Below are 27570 nucleotides of genomic sequence, written 5' to 3' on the forward strand. Positions count from 1 at the left end.
GATTAGAAACACATTCACACATAGACAATGAACACATCTCATCTTCCTACAATTGCAAAATAGACCACATTTTATTTGAAACAGCGGCAGTTTGGCTGCTGACACAGTTCACAGCTCGGTATTATGCAGGTAAAGTTTCATCCCGTTTGTTTCTATTCAAGATTTGACAGTCACTGCGTCAAATGGGAAATATAAATAAACCTTGGATACACATTTGAATAGAAGTTGTTGAATGTAATATAAACACAGGGATAATAGTTTTGTGTCATCTTTAAAAAGCAGTGCTCGTATTTCAGTGCTTTTGGAGTCGCACAGCCATCCATGCTTCTCTTTGGTGTGTCTGGGAAGGTGAAAGTGGATACGGAGCGAACAAGATTCTCTGTCTCACAAGGAGACGCAACGCTTGGTTCTCCGTTTCATTCATCTTTCGTTCTGGTTTGTGTCTTTGTGGGGCCTAATGAATCATGCAACTCATGTTTCAAAGACACAGTCTTCCTGCAAGTGTGCTCGCCCCGCCTGCCTCAGTTAGCAGCAACATTGTTGAGACACTTAATAGACCAGGGCATAAAGACCTAAAGGTGTGACTGTTGGGAAAGTTTGTGGATGTCATATATTACTTAATTTCCCTTGGCAGAATCTGTAGAGCAGATGTTTAATTTTTTCCAAGGAAAAAAAAGGGACAAAGAAGGTCTCTAAATGAAACGGAATTACTAGAATGAGGAAAGAGGTTTCAGAGTTTTCACTAAATATTTTTAACTGTAATAATATTAATGACATAAGTACAGCTTGCTTGTCAGGTGTATTTAATAATATCCATTTAGTCCTGTTGGTATGACAAAATATGAGTTAAGAACGATTCAAAAAAGACAAAGAATCACAAGAATAATTATTGATTAAACTTCTTAAACCTTAAAAATCACTTGCAGCCTAAACAAAACACGAGATATAGATTATACACATCATTTTTTCCAACTTTATGGTGACACGTGCAAAGTATTATTGAGCCTTTCCTGCGATGCGTTTGTGCTCTCATTAAAAGTTTGACTCACTGCATGCAGTTTCTCACTTCACGCCCTCACATAAGGGAGAAAAAACTCACAGAAAGTTGCACTCTCTTTGCTGGAGGAGAGGCTGTAAGCCCAATGAAAGACTGCAGTGTTAGTAGGTAGGGAGGGCAGCCATTCAGGCCTTGACTGGGCCTACAGTAACCCCATGGTTGTCGCAGTCGTGAAAGTGCCTGGGAGAGGAGCAAACTCACTGAGCTACTTTGTCCCTGTTCCAGGCCTGGAAGGCTCACCTCATGGGCAGAGAGGGCTGTAAACAAAACTCACGCAGGACTGCGGCATCCCAAAGAACCCAGCCAGCACAAGGTAAAGCATTCATACACATCCCGTTTTTTTTTCTTCTTTTTTAGCCACTTTCCCAACGCTTACTGTGACAGGTACAGAAAGCACCCACGTTCAGCAGTTTTCCACTGTGGTTTTGTCCCCTAGTTGATAAAAGGATGTATGTAAATTATAGTGAGAGATTAATTTGGAGTCTAGTGTAATGGGCTTTAGTGTATCATTTAGATTGATGTATGCTAGAACTCTCCTTTTTGGATGTGTGATTGATTGTTTTGTTTTTTTGTATCATACCTGATTGTGTGGTGATGCTAAAATAGCCCGTATTACTGTTTACATTATTTGATGCCAGAGAACCTTTAGTTCACTGTACACTTTAGGGCCATGGATCATTTGAAGCTGTCCTGTGGAGCTTTTTTTGTTGACAGTGTACACCTACATTTTATTAATCTTTTGGCATGCTACTACCACCAAATGACCATCGTGAGAATAACTTGAAACATATGAAACCAGGGACCTGCTCTGAAAAATGTTGCTTCATAAGTTGACTGTTTTTGCAGTTGATCTTCATGTTTTCATTCTCACTGGCCGTCTTTGAAATTCTTTCCAGCTCACATTTGGAAAAGTGGCGTATAGGTGCATCACTGGTTTATAGCACAAACAATAAGCGTTTGATTTAATCAGAATGACATCACCATGTTATGCTGACATCGCAAAACCTTTTTGTTTATACTGGCCTTTCTAGTATTACAGGTTTCTTTGTTAAGTCTCCTGACAGTGGCGTGTCCAACGGGGTGGCCTGGGAACCAGACTGGCCACCCCGGAGCTAAAACAATAAAATTCAATGAAATATCAAATGTATGATTATGTTTTCACAGTGAAACTCAGATATCCAAGTGTGAGTGAATGTAGCATCGGCTTCTGCACTATGAGCATCATGTTAGCAAAGGTAGGAGAGCCAAGCACAAAAGACGGCACCGCAGAAAACAATTTTTTGGCGAAAGATTAACAGGTTAACATAGCTGGACTGGTCTTCGGGCATACCGGGCATTTGCCCGGTGGGCTGATGACTTTTTTTTTTTTTTTTTTGTAACGGCATGAACAATGACAGGTGGTGGATTGGCCAGATGCTGGCCGATGTGTAAAAATAACTTCTTCTCTCATTCTCTCCCCTGCCTCTCCTGTTCCTACTTCAATCATGAAACTGATCAATGATCAGCTGATTGGCTTTTCTCTCTTGTTTGTTTATCGCCCACTTTGTGCCAGAAAGAGGAAACCAGCGGATGTCATGCTAAACAACAGCAGCACGTTTAAGTTTGATCAGCTGTTGTTAGAATTTATTTAATATTAATTTCTAGTATCAGCTGATGTTTGCTGGAGCCACAGCTGTAAAAGCTGCTGGTCATGATGTCGGTTTGGTTATCTGGTGAGAGGGAAACATGAAGATGAAACCAGGAGATGTCCTTACTGAATCATCAGAGCTGTGATGGAGAAACAGGTTTACCTTTTAGGTGACATGAATGAGTTGAAGGGAAGTTATGAACTGTTTCTGAGAGATAAATAACACCAGGATCCTTTTCTAAGTAGCTGACAGCTGGTAACTGTGCAGGGGCGGGTCTAGCAAAGTTTTGCCAGGGGGGCCAGGTAGGGCATTAACAGGGAGAGGGGGGCACAAAGAAATACTTTTCTTTCTTATTCTCATTTAAAATATCTCGCTTTTATTAAATAATTATCTGAATCTTGCGAACAAAGTTTTTATCTATCTTAAAATGTATAGAAATCATAGATATACCAAAAAGACAGTGTACATCACTGTCACAACAGCGTTTGTTTTCATTCAAAGGCTTTATGGCTTTAATACCTGGGGGGCCGGTCTGTAGTCAAAATGCCCAATTTTTTGTCCCAGTCCAGCCCTGCAGGTTAATACTGGCAGTGTCACCATGCCAGCTGACTGTATTTCATCATCAGCCAGTGTTGTTCTTTATACATCAATATTACTAAAGTTTACCATAAGGCAGCATAGAAAGTATTTACTTGCTTTCAGGTTTTATTCAAATGTTAGTCTTTTCAGTTGTTTCCCCACTTTTTTCCTGTTTCAAAATCAAACAACAGTTTCTTTTTTTAACAGGCAGATAAAGTTTTGCATTGGCATTGGCTAATTTGCCAATTGTTTGTTACAAATGTTCGTATTTTAATATTCAAAAATGTTTTTGCCCAAAACATATGTGCACTATATGTCAGTAAAAATACTATGCAAATATTGAAGTCCTTGAATGCTGAATAAACACTGACAAAGCACTGATTGTATCTCTTGTACTTTATCAACACAGTATCTAAAAACTTTGCACCGTAGTGGTTAAAATCTCATTCTAATAAGAGTTAAAAGTGCATTCGGTTATTAGGTTTATAGGGTTATTGAATTATGGAAAACGGTTGGTAGAATTTTTTTTTTAAACATTATCTGCCAATTACATCTGCCACCCTTCTCCAAATCTGTGCCCCTACCTGGCCCCCCCAACAAAAATTTTCTAGACACGCCACTGTCTCCTGAACAATTTATTCTTGTCCTCTGTGGAGGGCACGACTGAGAACTTTTATGTAATCTACAGCGTCTTCTGCCAAGAGGAAATCCTGTGCTATCTGCTGACAACTCATTTGTTGGGGCTGGGCTAACAGGTTTTTACAGATGTTATGATTCTGTTACTAAAAATCACATAGTTACTTTCATTCGGTGTCCTTTGTGGTGGAGGACAAGGTGAGACGGAAAGGATTTTACTCAAAATTGTGCAACGTAGCGCTGTCATGAGAGGAAGTGGAGGAGGGCCAGACATTAGAGTGTGAAGGTGAAAGCTCAAAGGAGGATACACCAGCTTTTGAAGAGCCTGGGCAATGATAAAATGATCACATTCACCTTACATTTACATAATACATATTATTTAATGTAGGGCTTTGAAGTTTTGTGGTATAATAATTCCTAGAATGTGTAATAAGAACACACACACACACACACACACACACACAGATCAGATAAAAGTTTGATTTCTTCTTTGACCCTGTTGATCAGTATGATTAATAATATTTATCCTACAAGCGCATTAAACTGTAGCTCCCCTGTCGTTATCAATTCAATATTTAGACAGTACCTACATTTTGCAGTATGTAGCATTAAACAGGAAAACAGGATGATGCTAACCATTATCACCAAGATAGCTGGTCCTCTGAATACATCAAACAGACAATAGTGAACCAGGTTTTCGAAAAAAAATTTATATCAGATCACACGACTCAAAGGGAGTTGCTAATTTTTATTGGTAGCATTATAACGTAAAACATTATTCAGCATATTTGTGTTAATGACTCAGATAAGCTAGGATACAGGTTTACTGGTTCTTTCAAAGCCCTTTCTTACATAATACTTTTACATAATATTTTTAGGCCAGGTCTTGGGAGGTTAATGACAAAGTGCATGCAAGAATATAAAGGCTCCCTGCTTTATTATTCCTCTATCAGTTTACTGTAAAGTACCATTTTGTTTGTGCATATGTGTTTTGGTGTTTCCAGGCAGAGCTTTCGGTGGAACCAAGCTAAAGCAGGTCAGGTCATATGGAGCCCGAGCCAGAGCCAGGCCCATGGGCAGGGGCAGCCGAATCCCATCACTGGCTCCTTTAGCCAGAGGGTATCCACCAGGGAAGCACTAAAGCTGGTCTGAAGAAGCCCAGAGACGTCCCCTCACACTTCAACAGGAGAAAGCCAACAGTACCAGACGACCCCACCCACTCCATTATTTCCACATTCGGGCACTTTTGAGACGCTTCAGATGTATTCACTGACATATGCAATATATTTAAAGCCATTATTACTTTATGATTGAAGCCATTAATATATTTAAAGTCTTATAAGATCACAGAATTACAACACGGTGTTTTACCCATTGTTGAGACGATGACGTAAATTCTAATCCTGTTATGTGCGACAAAGTTCACACAGAACAGAAAATGCTTTTCACTACACGTCAAGCCTCTAGCCTCTCACACACCTGTCAAGTAAACATAGGCACACAGAGTGCTGTTTGCTGAAATCCCCTTATAGGATTTGTTGGTTTTGAGGCTCTTTTTTTCACTGCCATTTAGAGGAATTGTACAGCTTTAACGGGTAGTCCCTCACTGTTGGACCGCACTTCCCAACTGTGACTTTGTGTGACTCACAAGATGGATTTTAAACAGAGTTTGTGTAAAGGTAAAGCAGCAGTGTACAGGGTGATAGAACTTTAGGCTTGTGTTTTAGAAGTTGACCCCTCATAATGCAACCAGTGTAGTGAGGTTTTATGATTAGTTTCTGAGTGGTTATCTGCAATTTATAATTTATACATCCTTAAACTGCAGTACAAGCTCTCGCGTATAAACGTGCTATCGCAACGATTTTCTCACACCTAAAAAACAAACAAACAAGTGTAGCATGTAAACATTTATTTTATCCTAACCTTCAAATTGTAGAGTTTGAAGAGGCTTATTGCCTTCATCTATGTAAATGTGCTAGTGCAAGTTTGGACCTTTTAAGATTTCATCCTCTGATCCATGCACCTTGCAGATAGCTAGCTGTCCCATGGAACTAAAATCAACAGTTTCTTGTGTAGAATCGGACTACACCAGATGAATGGGTTGAGAAACTTCTATGGGTAACCGTCGCAGTTTCAGTAAAAATATGTCTAATTGCTACATCCCTTCAGAAGACGATGACTCATACCTTCTTGCACACCCAGTAACAGGAGGCGGAACGAGATCACAGTTTAGTTACAAGCAGAAGATGTTCTTTGCTTTGAGGGAAGCTTTGCTGTCGACTTCACACTTAGCCAACTGTTTACATATTTGCTTTCCTTTTATAAGAATTCTATATAGAAATAGCACTTTGCCAAAGGATGATGTTTTACTGCTGAATTTCTAGCACACTGCAGTGACTTACTTCCCTCCACAATGCCTACTGATAGTATGAAGTAGAAGTAAAATGAGACAAAGTAGGTCTCTGAGTGAAACAGCACTGCTAGAATGAGGAAAGAAGTGGACATGAATATGCTACATACTGTATGTACACCACATGGTTTTCCCTCCAGTGTTCAGAATCACATCACTGGCTTCAAACTGATAGAATCACAAGCTAAAAAGTTAAATCCTACATATAACATTAAGCCTGGTTTATAATTATCTCTTCAGTTGTGCTCCTGTTGTGCTGCACAGTGTTATGATGACGACAAAGTGATTGTGATGTATCTGGAAACGGTAATAACGTTAATGTGAGCGTATGTTTTATTAGTGGGGAAACAACTTGCTTTAGTATGCTTCTGTACTGAGAGCTGCAGCAAAAGTAGATGTAAAAGTTGTGTTCATGCATTTGTAGTCAACAGCATTTTGACTTCTTTTTTTCTGCAGATGTATTTGTTAAATAAATCATTATTCAGGGATTATTGCACATGTGCTTCCATGTAATCAAAATGCCCCATAAAAGTTACATGTAATACACGGCTCTGTTTAGGAGCCCCCTGTGTATTAAAAAAATGGGCAGTGTCCAACTTCCAGGATTATTGTTGAGCAATATAAAACGCATATCAATCAAGTTTTGCAACGTTATTCAGTGTTTACAAGAGAGCTCTGGTTTTATTGACACTAACACACATGAATTTACAGTGTTACACATGTGGTTTCTTTGGTTTCAAGGCTGCCTCTGTAAATCTTACAAAACAAGGTAAAACAGAACCAATATATTATCTTTAAAATACCCATAATTAGATTTTTACAATTTACAATTTCTATTCAATAAAATAATCATTCAAATATGAATGCAGCTGTGTGTTCTATGCTGTAAATCATGTAGTCGCATGTTGCACTTGAACGTTGCAATGAAATCCTGAAGTCGGAAAAGAAAGCTTAAGGGAAACACTTAGATGTAACAAGTCAGTCTTTTTCTCACCTGCACGAACACCCGTGGGTTTATTACATCTACGTCTCTAAATACGTTTTTAAATTCAGATTAAGGCAATACAGTCTGGAATGGCACAGAAACACGGATGCTTTCACAATGCAAAAGCTGTGCTCTAGTGGTTTTTACAAAACGGAAAATCAACCCATACAGAAGTGGAGAGGAGAGCGCTAACCTGCCGAGTCAGCTGAAAACAAATCAACCGTTTTAATGTGACACACAGTATTAAATTCAGTTCATCTTCCATGTCTAACGGTAAAGGAAAAATTAACGTGACTCCGCAGATTGCGTAAAGATCATCAAGTGTGATCGGCCAAAGAAGACTTTCCGTGAGCTCAGATTTAGTGAATGCATTTACTTTATACTTTATACTTTCTGTCAATCATATCGAAGTTTTTTGTGCGCAGATCAGGTCTTGGCTGTGCACCACGCTCCACATCCTGAGCAGCTCCTGCGCGCTCAGTTTGTGGACCACGATTAGGTTTTTATAAAAGCAGGGCTCTGTGTTCATTGTGCTCGCCCTGCGTCTGGTAATGCCGAATGTCCTGAAGCCCGGATGCATCTCTGGGGATAAGTGGAGCCTCTGCAGGCACATCCCCAAAAACACATCGTCAATGGGGTACAACTCCACGCCCTCCGAGGCCACGAAGAGCCTTCGGGCTAAATAGGCGGACATCAGAAACCCCCCACCTCCCACGTAGGGTGGATACGGCTTGTCGTACAACTCCTTGGGGATGTAATATTTGCTCTGTCGGTTTCGGATGGGGATCGCCTTGGAGATTGTGTCCCCCATAAATAAGTTGGCCGCTTTGCGCTGCTCCACTTTGAAGTCGATGAGCTCCAGGAGGTTGTGCGTGTTCACAAACACATCATCGTCCCCCTTAAATATAAACTGCACTTTGGGGCAGTAGATATAGAACCACTTGAGAAAATTTACCTCTTTCAGAGTCAGGTTGAAGAAAGTGTCCATGAAGTCCCACTGCAGGATGTCCCCAAAGATTTGGTCCTCATACTCGATCAGTTTCTGTAGGTTCTTGGCGTCTTTGCCAGTGTTTGGGCTTCCGAGTAAAAACAAAGTTTTAATTTTCTTCCCATTCACGGTTTGCTCCTTCCCCCAGGTTTTACGCACGGCCTCCCTCCGGTCGTGCTGCTCGATAACGGACTTGACCACCACAAGGAGGTGAACGTTTCTATCGGCGCACTTCTCCGGGTGATTGATGAGCAAGGGGAAATACCTGCAGTGTCTGTGAAGCACAAACTGGTGAAATCTCTGGTCCAAGCGCCGGAACCAGTCCTGGGTCCTCACCGATGCGTCCGCGCTACAGTTGAGAACCTGCGCGTCCCAAGAAGACCGAGTTACATTCGGGACCCGCTGTATCTCCAAATCCTTGACGGACACGGGAGAATCTGAGGTCCCCGAACTGGTCAGAACTGTCTTCTTGAATGAAAAACACTCAGAGCCGCACCAGGCCGGATCCCTCACATGTTTAACCCCCACTGCGTCTTTCTCCGACAGTTTCAGCTTTTGGATCATGAGAAAAGACGCAAAGATCAGAGACAGACTCAACAGAGGTTTCAGAAAAGCGGGGATCCGCTTTCTACGAAAAAAGTGATCCATTGCTGTCACCGTGACACGCTGGGACCCTCAGATGCCTTCATAATGTTTCACAACTGAGCGCACCTCAGGAAGACACCGGGTAAGAGCGCTCAGTCAAGTGTCTCCTTGGCCACTTCTTGACCATGACAGCGCAGAGTGAAGTCACACATTCGTCCCTTTTGCTGTCTAGTTCGTCCCGAAGCTTCTTCTCAGGGTTTGGCTCCACACAGACTATCTGGAGACCTGATGGAGGATACCACTATCTCACCCCACCCCCCAAATATCTCCTCCCCTTAATGAACTAAACTGATCTGGGACCGGCAGATATCCCATTTCTCTCTCTCTCTGTCTAACACACACACACACACACACACACACACACACACACACACACACACACACACACACACACACACACACACACACACACACACACACACACACTGTTCACCAGGTTTTGCGATCCACTAGCCACCACAACCTTATCTTATTCTTAATATTAAATATCAGTAGCTCCTTTAATCCGCGTTAATTTTCATGATTACAAGTGATAGAAAACAGTACTAAAATACAACGCAATGATTCAGAAATAATTCAACAACCATCTACGTGTGAGGAATAAAACAAACACCACAGCGTTTATAAAGGAACAGCGATGATGATTTTCTAAAGAAGTTTGACAGTCCAATTTTAATTCCAGTGCTAGGTGAGAAATACTGGACTACAGCCCTCCTCGAGCTGTCTCGGTGTTTTCTGTCTCCTAACGTACAACAATCCCACTGAGTCCGTGACGCCGAGATCCGTGGGGCCCCACCATCTGTTGCCGCGTGTTGTTGTCGGTTGCTCTGGAGGAGAGGGAGGCAATCAATAGCCTCCTGACTGGAACTGTTCGATGAATTCAATTCAATTCAATCTTTATTGGCAGACTACATGTCCATAAAAACAAGACAAGAAACACACACACACAACTCCCCCCCACACACACACAACACAAGGTATACCATTAAATATATATATGTATATAAATAAGTATATAAAGCATTTGTAAAAATATAAAACCATAATATACATAAAACACAATTACTTAAAATAAATCAATAAATACACAAACACTTTAACCAGTGCTTTCTGAGACTGGATGAGTAACGGGAACCACTCACTGTCGGATCTGTAAGTGCTAAAATTATACTGTTACTCGAACCATCCAGTCGTTCTCTAAAACTGAACATTAACTTTCTTAAAAGTGCTTTAAAAGTCCAGACACCCACAGCTACAAACATCTGGCTGGCACTACCACTTCTAGGTATCCTGCAAAGGATTCTCATCGCATATGCAACATGCAGCTTCTGCATGCTACATTGTTTGTAGGATGACCACAAGGGGGCAGTATATAGCGGTGTGCAATACGCTTTAAACAAAGCCACTTTAACTGGAAGTGAACAAAAGCTGAATTTGCGTGCAATAGTATTTGCCTGCACATAGAGCTTACATCGTTGTCTGTATATGTCATCATCATCATTCATTTGCTCAGTAATAAAGTGACCGAGGTATTTCACCTTTTTATGAACTTCAAGAGTTTTTTGTGCCAGTCTAAACAAAGGGAAATTTAGCTGTTTATCCTGCTTGGTTCTACATATCAAAACAGCACTTTTAGCAGCATTGTACTCAATGTCATATTGCACACCATATTCAGTACAGACATTAAGAAGATCCTGTAACCCAGCACTGCTTGGACTAAAAACAACCAGGTCATCTGCATACATAAGATGATTTATCAGTGCTTCACCTAATATACACCCAGTGTTACAGGCTCTCAGCTGTATGGACAAATCATCGACATATAAATTAAATAAAATTGGAGACAAAATCCCACCCTGTCTGACACCATTGCTGACACCAAAGGGGGCAGAAATACTGCTTCCCCATTTAACCTGCATGTTCTGATGAGCGTACCAGTAAGAGAGAATCCTCACGATGTATTGAGGAACTCCCCGTGTCTTCAATTTATCAAAAAGTTTTCTGTGGTTCACTCGATCAAAAGCCTTAGAGGCATCAATGAAACACATGAGGACAGATGAATTTTTAGCCCTATACAACCTGACTATTTCCTTGAGTGCATATATGCACATGTCAGTGACAGAACATGAAATGATTTCTAAATTATGTTTATTTATTGTTTTGTTACCGGACAGAGTCAACTGTATGTTCTAAATTATTACATAGCTGTTAAAACCGAAGCCAGTGTGATCTGTTGGCTGACTAAAAGAATTAGACGCTTCTTTAAAAACCTTATTGCGCCATCTTGTGGACATCGATTGGAACTGCATTCGACTTCCGGAATCTCCTCCTTCATACGTCACTGCTAAACAAAAGCCAAACTTTGAAACATGGCGTGAACTGGCATTTTACGTATGATTGTCCAATCTCTCAAAATAACACGGAGAAATACGAGCTTACTGTGAACCAGCGTGTCACGAGAACCCCTTTCATTAGCACAAGTCACGAGATGGGTGGAAACAACTCCCGCAGAATCACTGAGATGGCGTAAAAGTGGAGAAAGCCAAGTTTGTCAAAAAATAAAATATTAAAATAGTGGGGGGAAAAAAAACCTAAACGAAAATAACATACATAGAAAAATAGATCTAGTAAAAAGCATTTACAAACCCCTCGAACTAAACTACTTTTAATTACATATATATTTTGTAATAGAAATCTAATATTATATATATAAATATAAAATAACACGTGCATTTTAAGATATACTTATTTTTTTCTCTATTTTCTCTAATGCTCTTTAGTACGGGGTGGCGTCGATGGCGGTGTAGTGTGGCGCAGAGGACGTCCTGATATTGAAACTGCAGACCTCTGAGTGAACCTCACCAGCAGGAAATACACCGGGTAGGCGGCGGGGAGCGCTTACGTCGTAAAATTATCGCCGTTGTTTAGTCGCTAGTTGAAGCCAGCCGATTGGAAAGCCAGAAAACCCCAAGGTGGTGTAAACTTTCAATATCGTAGCTGAAAAACCTAACTATCCACGCCGGCAAATGATACATAAGGTAAGTACATGTTTAATTAAATGAGAAAACCGGCAGGCAGGTCAAATTAGTTATTTTTTTTCTCTCCTACTGTTAGCTCGTAGCTGGCCGCATTAGCTTGTTGCCGAGATGTCGAAATTAAGCGTTTTTGTTGTGTTTAGTGACGCCTAGCTTCGTCGTGACCTTCGTGTTGGTGTTATTGTACCGATACAGACGGCTGGAGTCATTGTTCTAGCAACATAACTAGCATGGTTCACATTATGATACCCGGGGCATTTTTGACTGGGGGTGGGTGGGTTATTTTCCGACGATATTGCTTTGATTTTTCTAGGCGAAAGCTAGCTGCTGTGCTGAGCAGGTGTTGTTGTCTTAGCAGTTCAACTATCAGCTGCCTTTTATGGACTTACATTCGGCGTAGCTCGGGCACGTCTACATGTGAAAAAGCAACGCTGGAGGGATTAGGGATGTACTGGAAGAACTGGGTCATAGTTGACGAGTAACGTGACTTTAATTTGCCAGTAAATTAGCAGGAGTTTAGCCGGCGGAGGATAGAGGGGTGCTGTTGGAGGGTTTAAGCAGCTCAGCGGGACTGCAGAGCCAGCTTTATAGCTATCCATTGACGTTGTCCACTATTTAATTTTTTTTGTTAAGACAGTGTTTAAAATGGAAAATGACAAATCTGTATGCAAGCGAAAATTCTAAAACTGTCCCCGTTAAACAGCTGTCCGATAAATTTAGTTTCTTTTACTGAGTGGAGTGAAAACATTTGCTAATGTTCTGCTTAGCAGGAGCAAACGCTGGCATTATGACGGCTTCCTCTCAGCTGACTAAAACCATAGTTTGTTTTTTTCCCCACGATGTCATTGCATTAATAAAGTACTTGATATAAACAAACATCATGATACTTTGCAGATGCCTGGTGAAGTTGATCATTTGAAGCCAAGAAAGAGGAAGAGCAGCTCTGAGACCAGAAACTCCAGAAAGGTTTGTTTTGTCTGTGTACATAATGCTGCAGATGTGTGATGAGTCAAAAAGAAAGGCAGGAGTTATAGTTATCTACACCCCTACAGCTGTAACCCCTACACCGGACAGCTGTGAGTTGCTCCAAATTAACTGGATCTGATTACTGCAGTGGAGTCCCGCTGTGGTTACCCCAACATCATCCTAACTTTGTTCCTTAACTTTTGTATCATAGACATCTGCTGCAAGGAGGAGATGTGTGAAAAGTCCAATGGCGAACTCGTCATCTGAGAGCAGCTCAGCAGTTGGGAACACTAAAGCAGCTGGTCCTCTGGAGAGAGACTCCTGCATCAGCTGTGAATGCCACCAGTCTTCTGGCAGGAGGAGGTGCTCAGCATCACCACAGCATGAAGGACAGGAAGGTAAAGAGAACACGCTGATGGTGGGACAGGATTCAGACAGCTGCGTAATGAATAGCATCTGGGACAAATATGAGCCTGAGCATATGGATTATGAAGAAACGAGCAGAATTATGTTCCCAGATGATGACAGTAATCAGATCCTTCCTGTGGAGCAGTTCTTTGGAAACTTGGATGCTGTACAGGTGAGGCACGTTTGTTTTAATTCCTGGGGGAAACAGGGTTGTTTGTTGTTGTTTTTTTTGTTTGGTAAAGAAAACGTCTGCTTACTGATGATCAGTTCAGAAGAATCATCATCCATATCTATTCATTTAAAGCTGCACTTCTAGGATGTTTTGCAATAGACATGGGAGTTGAAAGATATGTTAGACTTGTTATACATTTGGACCTTGACATTGGTGCATTATTGGATGTACCAAAAGGCTCTTCCTGCTAATAAAACCACAAAAGATGGGCAATAATGTGCAGAGTAGAAGACCACGAGTTGTTACATAAAAGCCTCACTGTGCCAGGAGTCCCTAACGTATACATTATAAGTTCGCCTTGAGGTTTGGATTCTTTCTCAAATAAATGTGATTGCTGATTTTTTTTTTTCCTTCTCTTTTTCTGGTCTCACTCACAGTTAACATTAAATAAACTGACATTTCACCCTCTTATAAGCAGGGCTGGAGTAATATGAGAGCAGTAACAACCCCTAGTTAGATTTGTTACTCACTGATAACTTTAATTTTATCAATACACATAGATTTTTATCCCCCCACTCCCACCACATCTCTAGGCCCATCATTCCTGCAGTTATATCTTCAGCACAATTGGTGAAAATAATGTTGCATTAAATGAATTCTAAATACAGATTCATCCCACAGGATTTTCCTGAAAGATCATCCTCGTCTTCTAGCCGCGCCCAAAGGAAGAACAGGAGGCGACATTACTACGCTAGAGAGGACAGCGATGAAGACGAGGTGGATTTTAGCGGTGTGCAGCGAGACAACGGGGTGGGCACTTAGTGAAGAGTTGCCGCTCTTATAACTGAGAAAGTTCTGCTCGTGAAAAGACATTAAACCTCTCAGCACTTAGAAAACTACCTGCTCAAACATTGCATTCAATCAGTAATTAGATTTTTAAAAAGTCATAACTGCAATAGTAAAATGAAAATGGCCAATGTGAGTAAATGCAGTAATGTTTGTGAAATTATTGCTGAATGTATGCTCACATAAGTGTTTATAGCACTTTGTGTAGAAAATTGAAATCCTGAGCGCAGCTTCAGATTAGCCTCTGAGATACTAAAGAAAATGCTGGATTTAAGTTTTTGTTTTCCCATACAAATACCGTATTTCCCGGACTACAAAGCGCACCTGAATATTAGCCGCACAAGCTAAAATCAGGGGAAAATCCTGTTTTGTACATACATTAGCCGCACCTGACTAAAAGCCGCAGGTGTTTCAATGTTGACTTATCATATGTAAGAGAATATGCACAAAGGGAATTGTCAGGAAAGAGATGGCTGTTTGGAGACACACCCCTTTTATTAATATTTTGAAAAACAAGTTATGGGTACATATTTGCACATGTAGTACATAACAGTAACCTACAGCACACCAGAAAAATAGATTCGGACTACCTTTTAGGCTCAGGTGAAGTGACACGGAGAAGAAAAGTCAGTCATTCACCATCTTTCTCTTCTTCCTGCACTCTAAAACCACCAAAGTCCTCTCCTCCAATGTCGGAAACGAACAGGCTCAGGATGGCTTCGTCATCCACTCTCCGCTTCTCTCCTTCGTTGTCACTTTCAAAACCAAAGAAATCCTCGTTGTCAGTGTCAGAGTCGAACACCCTCAGAAGGGCCGTGGCGGTGTCCTCCTCTCCATCATGCAGCAGTCCAGCCCTTCAAAATCCGTTGGTGATCGTGGATGTTTTCGCACTTTTCCACGATGTCAGAATCCACCGGTGGAGTTGGGCATAACTTGCTTTTCGCAAGTTTATCGCCGCTCGTCATCCACGCCTCCCGCTGAATGCGTAGCGCTACTTTGAAGTTTGTTTTTCGCGCTACTTCGTACGGCACTACGTTGCCTGGCGGACGGACATGTGACTAACATACCACTCTTGAACCTCGATCCTTCCGCCAGGCAACGTAGTGCCGTACAACAGCGGAACAAACAAAACAAATCGTCTTACGATATCACAAAAATCATGGAAAATCCATAGAAAAGCCGCACCTGACTAAAAGCCGCAGGGTTCAAAGCTTGTGCAAAAAGTAGTGGCTTATAGCCCGACAATTACGGTAAACTGATTAATTGCCAATGTTACATGCTGACAAGAGCAACAGAGTGACAATTTCAGTCTAAGTTTAGATTACACGTCTGTAATGAGGAGGGATGGAGCATGAACATCTGTACTGAGAGCTTCAATAGCACAAATTCATTGCTTAAGCTGAACATCTTCAACAGTTTTCTGCATAAAAGTCATTCACCAAGTGTCTCTTCATCCTCAACTCGTGTGTGTGCTCACGTTTCTGGCAGCTTTGAAATATATAACATCTGTATCAATACATAATCAATGTAATGAATTAATTTTCCCTGAGAGGGTTCTTCTAAAATTTGTAAGAGTGTTGTTTAAAAAAACAAAACAAAGGTTCCTCATACAAGACTGCAGTCTGAAAGACTGGATAATTTAAACCTGAGTGAAAATGTAATCTAATCAAGAGTTTAACAGTAATTGCACTAGATGTTGTCGCCTGTATTTTTTACATGACTGTTCTAAACCGTCCAAATATTTTATATATTTACTGCCTTATTTATGTCAATTTGCTTTTCACATTTATGCAGCATTCTCAGTAAATGCATGATTCGTTATCATCTTTGTACTTAATTTGTGTACTTTACATCACAGTGCCAATACAGTGAACAAATAAATGAATTTCATGGTTTCTTAAGTGTGGTCGATCACTTCCAATATGAAATTAAAGCTCAGCATGGTGGGTTTGGAGCTCAGAAGCTGATGTCACGACTACGTCGAGGAGATTGCAAAGGCAAATTTACCTTTCCAGCTGATGTGATGGGTTCTTTTCAGAGTTAATTATTTATCAAGTCCATCAAACAAATCACAGTCCACTCATTTGTCACAGGACTTCAAGTCATGCGCCGTTTCTTTACTTTGGGCTTCTGTTTTGCTTTTAGATCCTTGGTGGCATTATTATAGATCTTCTTGGTGTCACACTGCAGGTTGTGAGCTCCTTTTTTGTGGCAGACGATGTGGACCAGCTTCAGGTTTTCCCTCGTGAACAGGAGTTGGTAGAAGTAGTTCAGGTTGATGTCAGTGCTCCTGTGATTCTGCAGAGCTTCCAGCAGAGCGGGAATAACTGTCCTCTTCTTTTCAATCCTGGAAACAAATTGAAGAATTGTATGAAGGATGTAAAGCAAAAAAAAACCCTCAAAAAAATCTTGTAAATAAACTAAAGGTGGCGTGAACCTGTGGTCCAAATTCCAAGTGCTGAAGACAATCCTGCCCTCGCGGCTTCCATAGGGGTTGATAGAGTGAAGAGATTTGCACACGTTCTCATCAAATGATCCCTGAGGATGCAATTTAGAGGAAGAGGAACTTAGTCTGAAGCACATCTGGACTTAATATTTTTGAGACATTTTAAATGTAATGACTGTTAAGCCGAGTTAAACACTACTTTTTATCTTTGCCCTGATTCTCACACCACAGTGCACTTTTGTCTCCGACTCTTCTGTTCACATACAACTAACCTCGGACAAGTCATTTGGAGCAGATCCCAGCTACTCTGTACAGATTCAAGAGTCTTTCCCTCAGAGCTCAAAAGCCTGTCTGTGACAGTGTAAAACTCATGTTGCCTGCATTTGTTTCTCATGCCCATTCAACTCTGTTAGGCCTCTTAATACCTCACAGCTTGTATTCTTGTAGTACCTGGCAGGTGAACCATCCCTCCTGAGTACAAAGGCGATCTGGTTGCTTTTCAGTCCTGTCAAAGTAGCAGCCATTATACTTGGCTGTTTTCAGCATTTCTGTGAGGCTCTGGGAGGTTTTCAAAAACTCTGCCCTCACTTTTGCTTTCTGTATGGATTTGGTGGCATCATCCAGCTGACAAAAACAAAAAACACAACTGTTAGAACAACTGACTGTGGAGCAATCCTGTAGAGACCTCAGGTACAGAGTGTTACCTGGCTCCCAAGTTTACCTCTTTCAAGTAGCCGCGTATCCTGCTTTCACAGTTGTACTTCATGTAGGCAGACTTTGTTTTAAATCGAGAATCAACACCTGAAGAGAAACACAAATAACAAGATGCTCAACAGATTCATTTAGACTCACATCAAGAGAAAAATCTGTGAAAAAGTGATCAATTATACAGACGTAGTCACACTGCTCAAACATTTTTTTCCAAATATAATGGTGTTGAGTCTTCACAATGCTTTTATACTGGAAAAAGACACATGACTGACTTAATCTATTCATGGTTTCCCAGTTCTCTAGTAACAGTAGCACATGTCTTATAGTGCTTTTCTTTAAAGGGATTTCTTTACATTGACACAATATTTGTAATATTGCCTATGTACAGCACCATAATGGATTTTAAAATCAATCAAAATGTGATTAAAGTGCAAATTTTCAGCTTTATCTCAAGGGGTTTGATCAGTGTTGCATTAACTGTTTGGGAATTCGAGTCGTTTTTATACATAAGCCCCATTTTCAGAGGCTCAAAAGTTAGTTTTTTTATTTAAATCTATTTATTTATTAATTATTATAATTTATATTATTATTCACAGTACATGTGAAGAAGTAGCAAAGTCCAGCAGAAAGCAGTAGGGCAGGGCAGCCTCCACCCTTTATGACCCTCATAGGTCAAGGCTCAGCAAGCCTGTTAAATCCCTTGAATTAAAGCTGAAAGTCTGCACTCCAATCACATCTTGATTGTTTGCTTTAAAATCCACTGTGGTGGAACATAGAGACAAATTCACAAAACACTGTCAAAATTCCTACAGGCCTAACTGTAATCTTTGAGTCTTGTGCAGACAGGCTGGGAGTTTGACCTCAAAAGAAGCCACGACAGGAAAAGTCTGAGGAACTCTAAAACAAAACAAAGAGTGCTTCTCCAAGAGGATGAAGGCTGCTACCTTGGAACCAGTCTTCGTCCTCCTCTCTGCTCTCCAGCTCCGACCTATCCTCCAGGTTCTGTAGCAGGTCTGTCAGGATTTTACGCCTCTTTGAAGACTTCTCATCAGAGAGGAGCCCCTTCGCTGCTTCAATGAGGCTGTCGGCATGCCGGTCTGTGTTGAGTAGCTGACTGATGTCACACACAACTAAAAATCAGATAAAGATTAGGCAACATCACAATCATCCAGCAGTTTAGCTGACTGGGAGAATAAAAACACAGGTTTACAGTAGAAACTTGTCTGGTGTTGATCCTCCTACCTCCACTCCAGGTCTGCCCTTTAGACATAAGAACCAATTCGGTGTTATCCGCCAAAGTTGGGAAGAACTCCTCCGTCACTATTGTCCCGTCCTCATACAAGCAAACACGTGCACCAGAGAGTGGCACCTGGACTCGTGGAGAACATAACAGGTAAAAATACCAATGACAAATGTGTTGTGTGGACTAGAAGTAGAAGCTTTTTAGACCAGATAACTAATCTGTAAACTTGACATATTTTATAAGAGAGCCATCTGTGAGAGTCTGCTCAGATTAAATGGATTTATTTATCCGATGTAAACTCCAATTAAACCAAATCCCTGCAGTACAGATTTCCACCAACAGATCATTTTCTCTTTGTTTCAGCGAGTTTATACAAAATGTGCCCGAGGCCATACTTAATAATGAACGAATTCTGCTCCCAGCCCATCATAAACAGAATTTAATATAAACGGAATAAAAAAAAGCATCTTGAAATATGAACGTAGACGCTACATGTCACTTTGACCTGAACGTGACATAACTGTTGCTTTTTCACTTACATCCTGTTTACAGAGTTCTCTAAAAATGATGCGAAAATTATTTTATGTCGTATCTTCTTCACAGTGGAGATGATCTGGGACCAAACCAATCACGTATCGAGCTACTACTAATTAGGAAAAATAAAAGCCTAATTTCTTTTGTTTACTAGCAGCGATGACGTTTATGTCACATCCTCTCAGATAAAAAAGCGGAACAGCCGTATAAGTTGTTAAAAACTAACTAATTCCCACAAGACTCACCAGTAGCAAATTGCAGGCCTTCTTCAGTAGTTCCTTCACATCTTTTGCGGCAATTCCGTATTTCCTGTTTTCACTGTAACTCCTAATTTTCACAGGTTTAATTTTCCCGAACATTTCGCTGTTTTGTTTTCGGTTTGTACCTACCGCTTCCTTCTTCTTCCTCCTCTTGTCCTCTTGAGGCTCGGAGCAGCAGCGGAAGTGTGTGATTGCCCCCTACTGGTGCTTTTCCTTACTTTCTTTGCTATTGTGGCGTGATTGGTGGTGAAAGTAACTTATATTTATTTACATTACAGTAATATCTTCATGGGGAAAACATTCCGCGTGTTGTAGACACACTGGATATGAAGTACACGTTGTTAATATTAATGATTAAAATAATAATGCAATTCAAATGGCTTTATTAGCGTTACAGTTTATATAGGTTATGCAACACATGATAACAAGTCACACATCTGTCTTAATCCCTTTTGAAATTTTCATTGGATTCTCACAGTTCTGTTTTTGTCTTCCTCTTTCAAACACTGGGCCAGTACTTGGTTAGGATTTTCTCTGCTATATATCTCTGAAAGTGGAGCTATTTTTGCCAGATCATAATACATAGATTATTCTGACATTCTCTTTTCTTTTCAGTGCATAATTTGTTTTTCTGTCTATTGGTTTTAGACAGCAGTGTTTTGTGAGAATGGGCAGCGTGTGTCCTTCTGGGGGAACTGAGTCTAAGCACCCCCCTGAATTAGCTGCTCATGTGTTCGCCATATCAGCTTAAGACTACAGCTCCTCCTACAAATTATACTCTACTAATATATTAAAGATAATTATTACATGTGTATATTTAAAAAGAAAATAACATTTATATTGCGAGTGTGGCAATAAACTAACTTTAAATTGGAGATGCTGACGTTCATACAAGATCTAAATGGAAAGATGAGTATTACCATAGCAACTGACGCAGCACGACGGGAAATACCAACTGAAAGGTATGAACGATTATAGGCGGCCAATACGAATTTTTCTGTATATTTTAAATTTTGGGAATAAAATGTAGACTTGCATTAGAAAATACAGTTCGTATATTAAGTATATTTTCAAATAATGTTTCTCCCTCGTGAACGCTCCTGATGAAATAATTTATTACATATCCCCCCTTTGTTCTAAATGATAGAATCTGATTTCAATATGGCGGCCACGGCTTAAACATCTGAACGGATGGAGAAGACTAAATTCAGAGTAAAACATTGGTTGCGTTCAACATTTCTGAGTTTTTTTGTTCAATGTCAGGCTAATGTTTATTTTAACTAAAGGACATGGTAAAAATAGAAGACATACCCAGCATGGCGGACGACTGGAAGCAAGTGTTTGAGAGGAACCGGATGGTTCCCCCGCACAGCCAAACCGTAAGGCTGGCTGTGGAAAGCCGCTTCACCCAGTCCCACGGCTTCCAGCTCACCCTCAACCGTGTCACTGCAACTCACCTCCCATCCCAGGTGACTGTTTACAGTTAGCTTTCAGTGCTAATTAAAAACATAGAAAAAACTCTGCTATAGCAATTCACTAGAGGTTTAGCAAACCTAAATTCAATGTATTTTAATCTGTGAGCTTGACTTTGTATTGACTGTCAAAATAAAAGTCACGATAAGGCCTATTCAGTATCCATCTCTGTGACACTGCGCCTGAAGAAATCTCGCGAACCTTTGAAAAATGTTATATTTGAAGGCAACCATACATTTTTTTTAATCAGACACACAATCAATGTCATGGGATTATTAGTAAATTCAGTCTATATGTAGAGCATCAAACAGTACCAAAGTGAATCTGACATCCACTACTTGCTGGCATTATCAGTTACAGCGATGCAAAACTGAGCATTCAGATATTGGGAACCTCATTCTGGGGTGTTTTTCATGAAGTTGGATAATAGTCATAAAGGAGGATTTAAGTTTAACTCTTCACTTGTTAACAGTGACTTTTCTAAGATGCATATGCTTCCTTTTTGCTCATAGGAGAAGGCAGTGGGAGAACAAAGTGTGACTTACCAACTACGGGCAACGCTGTTTGACAGAAATCATCAGCACTTTTTTGGGAAAACATGGAAGAGCTCACCTCAGACAATAAAAAACAACAAGATCACTTTTAATGAGGTAACTCTTCTCTAACAGGCATCCCACTGAAACAAGTTTACTCCAAACAGCACACAGCTGTTGCATATATATATAGGCTCTTTTAAAAACCCCTCTCATGTTATTTTGGCAAACAGCGAGTCGATGATTATGTAGTAAAATCAATGTGTATTCATCCATAAATTCCATTCATTTAGGGCAGCCGTTATTTAATTAAAAGCAACTCAAAAGCTTTACCAATTAGCCGTCTTTAAATTAGCAGCATTGATTTCCCTAAGTTCTGCTATGCTCTTGAGGATCCTGTCAGCTAAAGCACAGCAAATTACAAACTGAAGTGATTGCCAATAAGTGATTCCAGTTGCATTTGATGATTTCGATTCTTTTTTCTCATCCTGCAAGTTGAAGAAGAGCTAATTTCCTTGTGAGGTAAAAATTTAGTATTAGAGAGAACTTTGAGACAAAGTTTCATAGAAAATATCATGATTGTATTACAGATGTGTGCCACTTTATGGCAGTGATCAGTTAGTCCTGGAAACTCTAATAACTGAAAAAGCACGTCATTCATTACATTGATAGAAAAATCACATTATGTCCAGTATTGCTAGAAAGACCTTTTACTCGTTCATTAACTAGTCTTTACTTGTCTGACAGTGGTAATTGTATATAATGTGGTGTAATAAATAGCTTAGTCCCCCCCCAAAAAACCCCCCCAAAAAACAACATTATACAAATTGAAAAATGAGAGTTTTTCAATTTTGTAATTTTTATTTCGAAAATACCCCCCACTAGCCCGTTTTGATTTTGTTCACTTTGGATAGTGTGCCCAGGTTAAAGTTGTGTGGAGTAATATACAGTGTGTAGTTGTTCAGCTTAATGAACTAGACAAACTGTACAGCTCATCCTGTAACAGCAGTGCCAAAACCAATAGGAGGATCAGACAGATTCATATCTCAGAAGTATGTGATCGCATCTCCCCATATCAGTGAGACTGAAGTTTGCCTGCTGAAATTCACGTGTTATGGTGCCAAAAGTAGTAGTGCAACATCATCATGTTTCTCAATACTTTGTATTACTCTTAGTGTCAGGTTCAGACAGAATGACCTCTGTGCAAAGTGAGGGAATTTTCAGCCGCCAGCAAATGTGTTTGAGCTAGTTTCATCTAGAAACGAATGACATGAGAGCTTTGCCCTTTCTGGGCCATTAGGTGAAGTCCAAACAGGCTGAAATAAGTGTGAGTGACCACATGAGACCGACAGCGGCAGGGCAAAAAAGAAAGTTGTCCATTTGTAACTGTTCAGCAGTTCTGCTAAGCACCAGCTGGGGGTTTTTGAGTAAGCCATTGCCCTTGGAGATGCTGTGATTTGCTTTCTATGATTGTGTGACAACCAATCATAAAAAAAAAAAAAGCTGCCAGTGTAACATTGTGGAGACTTTGGTTTGTTGTGCTACTTTGGCTCAGCCTTCTCTGCTTCACACTCTCTCTGAACAGATGTGGTTGAAAAATCAATCAACTCTTTTCACTCAAGACTGTGTACTAGCTACAGAAAACTTAACATCTAATAGTGTACATAGCAGGGTGCCTCATTTAATGTGCAACTCAGTTGCGCATTAAATCGCGCAGTTGCAACTCATTAGTTATCTGCCCATGCACACAAGTGAACAAGAACAAACATGTCTGCTACCTTGCTATAACTGTCATCATGGATTTTACTTGTGCAATCAACAAGATCAGCAGTCCTGCTAAGAAATCAGCATGAGGTTGTTTGCAATTGATACACAAAACCTGCAAAAGACCCAGTGAACTATAAAATGGGCCAAGTAACTTGTGAGGAGTCTTTGGCCATGGTAGCATTTCTGCCTGGACTGAATTACAGTACAGCACCCTGGAAGCCGGCTTCCCAACCAAAACACTCTTTTTTTGTTTACTCAAAAAAAAAAAAAAGATACAGTGGGCGTTTAGTGTTATCCTACTGTGTTGTGCTAGTGAGATATTGAGTCTCAGAAGATACCAGAGGCTTGTAGTACAAAGCAGGATTTTGTCTTATCCAGATAACTTCTTAATTAACCCTGAGTTTGCCCCCTGACCCTTCAATTCTCTGGAAAATAGCGACACCATTGTTGGACGAGCCATTGCCCACTGTACCCACGTAGTAGGATGGGATAAAGTTTTTTTTTTAAAATAAAATCTCATATCTAGGAATTTTCCCCCAGTAAGAATTCCCCCAGTAACTTCCAATTCTAGACTTTCACATTTATTCAGTCTCACATTTATTCAGAGCGTCTTTGTATTTGTGGTTTTTGTATCAAATGTCCTACATTAGAAATCTGTTTTTTTATTTTTATTCTTTAGTTGGTCTCAAACTCTTAAAAACACCACTGAGACTGCAGCTGAAAGAATAAAAGCTAAAACCTGTCTTTTAAAAATTAATTGAATTAAATACTCAATTATATTCCATCAGATTCTCCTGTGGCCTAATGATAGAGCTGTGATACGGATAAATCTGTTAAATTATACAATCAGTATTTTTGCCAGCTCTCTTCCCAGGCTTCAAATATGGTATATTACTATAATAGATCTTGTCCAGTCTTATTGACTGCAAAGCACTTAAAGCGCTCACGTGTTTATATAGGACTTTTAGTATTAAACTGTTGTATAGTGCTTTCCCTCTCTCTCTCTCTCGCTGTCAGACACACACACTCTGCTGCTTTTTCTGTAGCAGATGTGTTGCTTTCTGTCTGCATTGTGTGTTTAACAATCAGCTGATCTGCTACCAGTACACTTATCCATGCTTGTAATTGGTTAGCCAGTTGGTCTCCTGCATGGGAAACCCTGGGTTAACTTAGTGAGCTGATAACCAGGCTCATGTGAGGGCTTATTCTGATTGGCGAAGTTAAAATCAGTCAATCCAGAAAACAGAGTTGCAGAGGGGTGCAACATAACTAAGATTGCCCTTTGGGACAGCTACAAGTACTTATGTAATGCTTGGTGTGATTTAGCACATGTATTAATATTTTTATGTTTATTGACTTGGGATTGTAGTTGTATGCAGTTTCAGTCAAAGGTCAGATTTGTTGCACTTTAGTCTTTACGATTCATTTTCTTTTTTTCCAAACATGGTCTCAGTCTGTTCAGAGTCTTTGAGTCTTTTCTTCTCTGTAATCAAGGGGAACAAAAACGGGGAACAAAAAAGTATTTTTGATGTCAAGCTGCTTGGTGTACTCTGTGAAAGATCTGCTTTGATGATGAAATTTTCAATTTCTTATTGAAAATACCGAAGGGAATGTTGTGACAGCCAAAGACTTGAGATACAAAAGATAAAATATACCGCACTGATATTGAAGTGCACCGCAACTTGGATGATCTTCATCCGTTGGGTGGGTTTCCTACAAGAGAAATATACCAGGTCAAATCTTGATTGAGTGGATGATGTCTGGAGTTAGTCCCCTAGGCGCTTCATGGTGTCTGCACGCTGCTCCAAATACTTAAGACAGGGACAAATTTTCGTATGTGGATCAATGAAAGAATCCATATATTCAAATGGAAAGATCCTCTTTTCAGCCAGGAACCCACCAGGGACTTTCCTGTACTGTGAGTAAACTCATGATAGCAACAAGTAGCTTTTTGTGCATCACCAGAGCTTTATTGGTTAGGTGTGAGGATAGTTTGCCAAAGAAGCTCCCACTGATGCACTAACATCTAATGCCCCTACCATGCAGTTTACTAAGGGTTCACTTTATATCAATGCTGGCAGCATTGGAATTTTCCTTGTAATGTCAAGCCTCCTTTCTACTTTCAAACCACAAGTAAGATCAGAGCTGAATCTGATAAATCCCCTCGATTTAAAAACAGTATTTTATTTCAAATGTAACTGTGCCGTCAATCCACACATCTACCCACCCACCTGCTTAAATCACTTTTTTAATGTAAGTGTGCATGCGGTGAAAAAGTTCAAGCTTTTATATTTCAGCCATTACTGAGATTTAAAAAGAGAGGTCTTGTTAAATCACGACGTGCTGTTAGATTTGCTTGTAGATTAGTCCGCCAGTCAGCCATCTCATCTTAACAGCTACTTTAACACTGGATGTTAAATGATTTACAACTGAAGTGGCTGTAATGTGTCTTTTATGTATTACATGAATACATTATTTTAGTTTGCAAAGACTGCTACATGTGGTGATTGTGACTGGATGCCATATTGAAGTTCCACATTGCATGTTGCATTTTAATTTTAATTTATGCAAGTTTGCATTGTACCCCAAAATGGTGAGCTTCTGGTCCTGGCAAGCAGTGAGTTTGTTCTAAGAAGGTCCTTCAAAAGGACTGACAGCAGAGTCAACGTGTAAGTCTCAAAAGATTAGACATAGAATTTTTGAGGTAAAAGTACTGCCAGAGCCATTCAGCAGATGGTATGACCCCTACAGAGCCCTAATGTCGTTACAAGAAAGTGCCATCTAAATCCAGAGATCTCTGGCAGCTGCTAAACTGCTAAATTTTGGAAACAGGAATTATGTACCTCCCTCTAAATTACAGAAAAGTCAGGTTTTTAGTTTTGCATATAAGACATCTTCTATAAGAGAATCTTGGGGATGCCACCTTCAGTTTGTGCAGTAACTAAAACCACTCTGATGCAGAATAGTCACCCTGCTGATGGTGGGGCTGTATTATCTTCTTGTCTGACGAGTGACTGCATTTACCTGCCAGAAGCTTTCTTTTGAAAAGCCCTTAAGTTGTGAACTACATAAGGTGCCCCTGTGTAGTCGCATTCCTTGAAAATGTTGTCTCCCTGCATCATATTTACGATAATTTACTGGGCATTTTGCTATGTTTGAGCAGATTTCTGGAGAACAGCTGGATGTGTGTGTTCTCTCACTCAATCAAACATCTGAAGGTCTCTGCCTCCTGGTCGGAAGCCAGCGACCCACTGTTTTTATGATTGCATCAGAGCAATGCAAGCTCCTCTGTAGCTTCCAAATTTGGAGGTGCCTCATGAGTTTAGACTGTTGTACATGGTGTTTTGAGAAACCCTTTTAATGGAAGGAGTATTGTGAACTGTGGCTGGCTGGTAAATGCAGAGTGTTGCATAAGTCTTTGTGCAGAGACACCAATGAGTCACAGCTATGGCACATTCATGATTTCCAGTTTTGTCACCATCTGTTTTCTCCCCTTTCCTCTGCGTGATGTTCTTTTGATCGAACAATATCTCACAGTGAATGGCCTTACTTTGATCTGCCGTAATAGTCATAGCCTGTACAAAAAAAAACTCAGCTTGGTGTCCCAATAAGCATCCAAATCCAATTATCCATCCAGGGTAATAATATAAACCACATCATATCCTATCATGATGATAAAGTGGGCCTGGCCCTCTCTGTGTCATGCCGCAAGAGCTCCGCTAGCTTTTTTTTTATTTTTATTGGATTTGGCCCAATGCACTTGCATTCATGCTGGTGTTTATGAGTGGCAAATTGCTGTTTGATATCCAAATAACGTCGGGGGGGGGGGGGGTTCTCTCCTATGTTACGGGAGCACAGGGAAAATTGCAAGGCACCCCCCCTCCCCCCAGTCAGCCATGATGGATTGGTTTTAATATCTGGTGAAAAGCTAAGATGCACGGTGATTAAAAAGAGAGTGCTTACTAATTTTTTTCCCTCTCTTTGCATCTCTTTCTTTCCCGATAGAGGAATGACATCTTGTCAACTGTGCCAGCTCCTTCGTGGGTTGTTTTTAATTGTTAGGTCAGACTTATTAGGCTTTTATTTTGAAAGTAGTGCCATTTTAATTGCCATGCCAAGCCTTCAGTGGGTCTGAAAAAGATTTATGCATGCAAAACAGAAACTACTGTGAAGTCCAGTCGTAGTTTCAGACCTTCTGAATCAAAATGAACCTTGTTTTGTGATGTGTTTGACTTGTGTGTCAAATAT

The 27570-nt window shown here is 40.3% G+C and overlaps 5 protein-coding genes across 9 annotated transcripts in view; 3 read left to right on the top strand and 2 right to left on the bottom strand.

Moving 5' to 3' along the window:
* cep104 (centrosomal protein 104) overlaps positions 1–5047 on the top strand; it is a 37989-nt gene extending 32942 nt beyond the window's left edge. For all 3 annotated transcript variants that reach the window (XM_080897911.1, XM_080897912.1, XM_080897913.1), the window contains 2 exons: positions 1283–1370; positions 4905–5047. In XM_080897911.1, coding sequence (XP_080754037.1) covers positions 1283–1370; positions 4905–5041 — 225 coding nt within the window. In that variant the 3' untranslated portion in view covers positions 5042–5047. The remainder of the gene's footprint in view (positions 1–1282; positions 1371–4904) is intronic.
* A 2634-nt stretch (positions 5048–7681) lies between these two features.
* On the bottom strand, positions 7682–9159 carry b3gnt7l (UDP-GlcNAc:betaGal beta-1,3-N-acetylglucosaminyltransferase 7, like). The gene has a single exon (XM_080897914.1). It carries the CDS (start codon positions 8929–8931, stop codon positions 7696–7698), a length of 1236 nt encoding a protein of 411 aa, XP_080754040.1. The 5' UTR covers positions 8932–9159; the 3' UTR covers positions 7682–7695.
* Positions 9160–9435: 276 nt separating this feature from the next.
* On the top strand, positions 9436–16256 carry cUnh1orf174 (chromosome Un C1orf174 homolog). Its single transcript, XM_080899960.1, has 4 exons — positions 9436–11966; positions 12858–12929; positions 13141–13509; positions 14191–16256. Exons 1-4 carry the CDS (start codon positions 11955–11957, stop codon positions 14329–14331), a joined length of 594 nt encoding a protein of 197 aa, XP_080756086.1. The 5' UTR covers positions 9436–11954; the 3' UTR covers positions 14332–16256.
* dffb (DNA fragmentation factor, beta polypeptide (caspase-activated DNase)) lies at positions 15358–19793 on the bottom strand. The gene is made up of 7 exons (XM_080899959.1): positions 19535–19793; positions 18755–18881; positions 18457–18642; positions 17523–17602; positions 17252–17425; positions 16793–16893; positions 15358–16702 (listed from the first exon to the last, which is right to left on the bottom strand). The coding sequence occupies exons 1-7, from the start codon at positions 19646–19648 to the stop codon at positions 16453–16455; spliced, it is 1032 nt and encodes a 343-aa protein (XP_080756085.1). The 5' UTR covers positions 19649–19793; the 3' UTR covers positions 15358–16452.
* Positions 19794–20705: 912 nt separating this feature from the next.
* nphp4 (nephronophthisis 4) overlaps positions 20706–27570 on the top strand; it is a 184706-nt gene continuing 177841 nt past the window's right edge. For all 3 annotated transcript variants that reach the window (XM_080899956.1, XM_080899957.1, XM_080899958.1), the window contains exons 1-2: positions 20706–21018; positions 21535–21672. In XM_080899956.1, coding sequence (XP_080756082.1) covers positions 20839–21018; positions 21535–21672 — 318 coding nt within the window. In that variant the 5' untranslated portion in view covers positions 20706–20838. The remainder of the gene's footprint in view (positions 21019–21534; positions 21673–27570) is intronic.

Source organism: Rhamphochromis sp. 'chilingali' (genome assembly GCF_963969265.1).
Source record: "Rhamphochromis sp. 'chilingali' genome assembly, chromosome: 12".
NCBI classification, from domain to species: Eukaryota; Metazoa; Chordata; class Actinopteri; order Cichliformes; family Cichlidae; genus Rhamphochromis; species Rhamphochromis sp. 'chilingali'.

What these genes read in the sequence shown, in the direction of transcription:
- b3gnt7l (XM_080897914.1), bottom strand. Translation starts at nt 8,931, where the DNA reads ATGGATCACTTTTTTCGTAGAAAGCGGATCCCCGCTTTTCTGAAACCT.
- cUnh1orf174 (XM_080899960.1), top strand. An exon ending in AGACCAGAAACTCCAGAAAG is followed by an intron (nt 12,930 to 13,140) that starts GTTTGTTTTGTC and finishes TTTGTATCATAG; the next exon opens with ACATCTGCTGCAAGGAGGAG. An exon ending in GAAACTTGGATGCTGTACAG is followed by an intron (nt 13,510 to 14,190) that starts GTGAGGCACGTT and finishes TTCATCCCACAG; the next exon opens with GATTTTCCTGAAAGATCATC.
- dffb (XM_080899959.1), bottom strand. Translation starts at nt 19,648, where the DNA reads ATGTTCGGGAAAATTAAACCTGTGAAAATTAGGAGTTACAGTGAAAAC. An exon ending in AGGCCTGCAATTTGCTACTG is followed by an intron (nt 18,882 to 19,534) that starts GTGAGTCTTGTG and finishes CCACGAGTCCAG; the next exon opens with GTGCCACTCTCTGGTGCACG. An exon ending in AGGGATGGTTCACCTGCCAG is followed by an intron (nt 16,894 to 17,251) that starts GTACTACAAGAA and finishes TTGCATCCTCAG; the next exon opens with GGATCATTTGATGAGAACGT.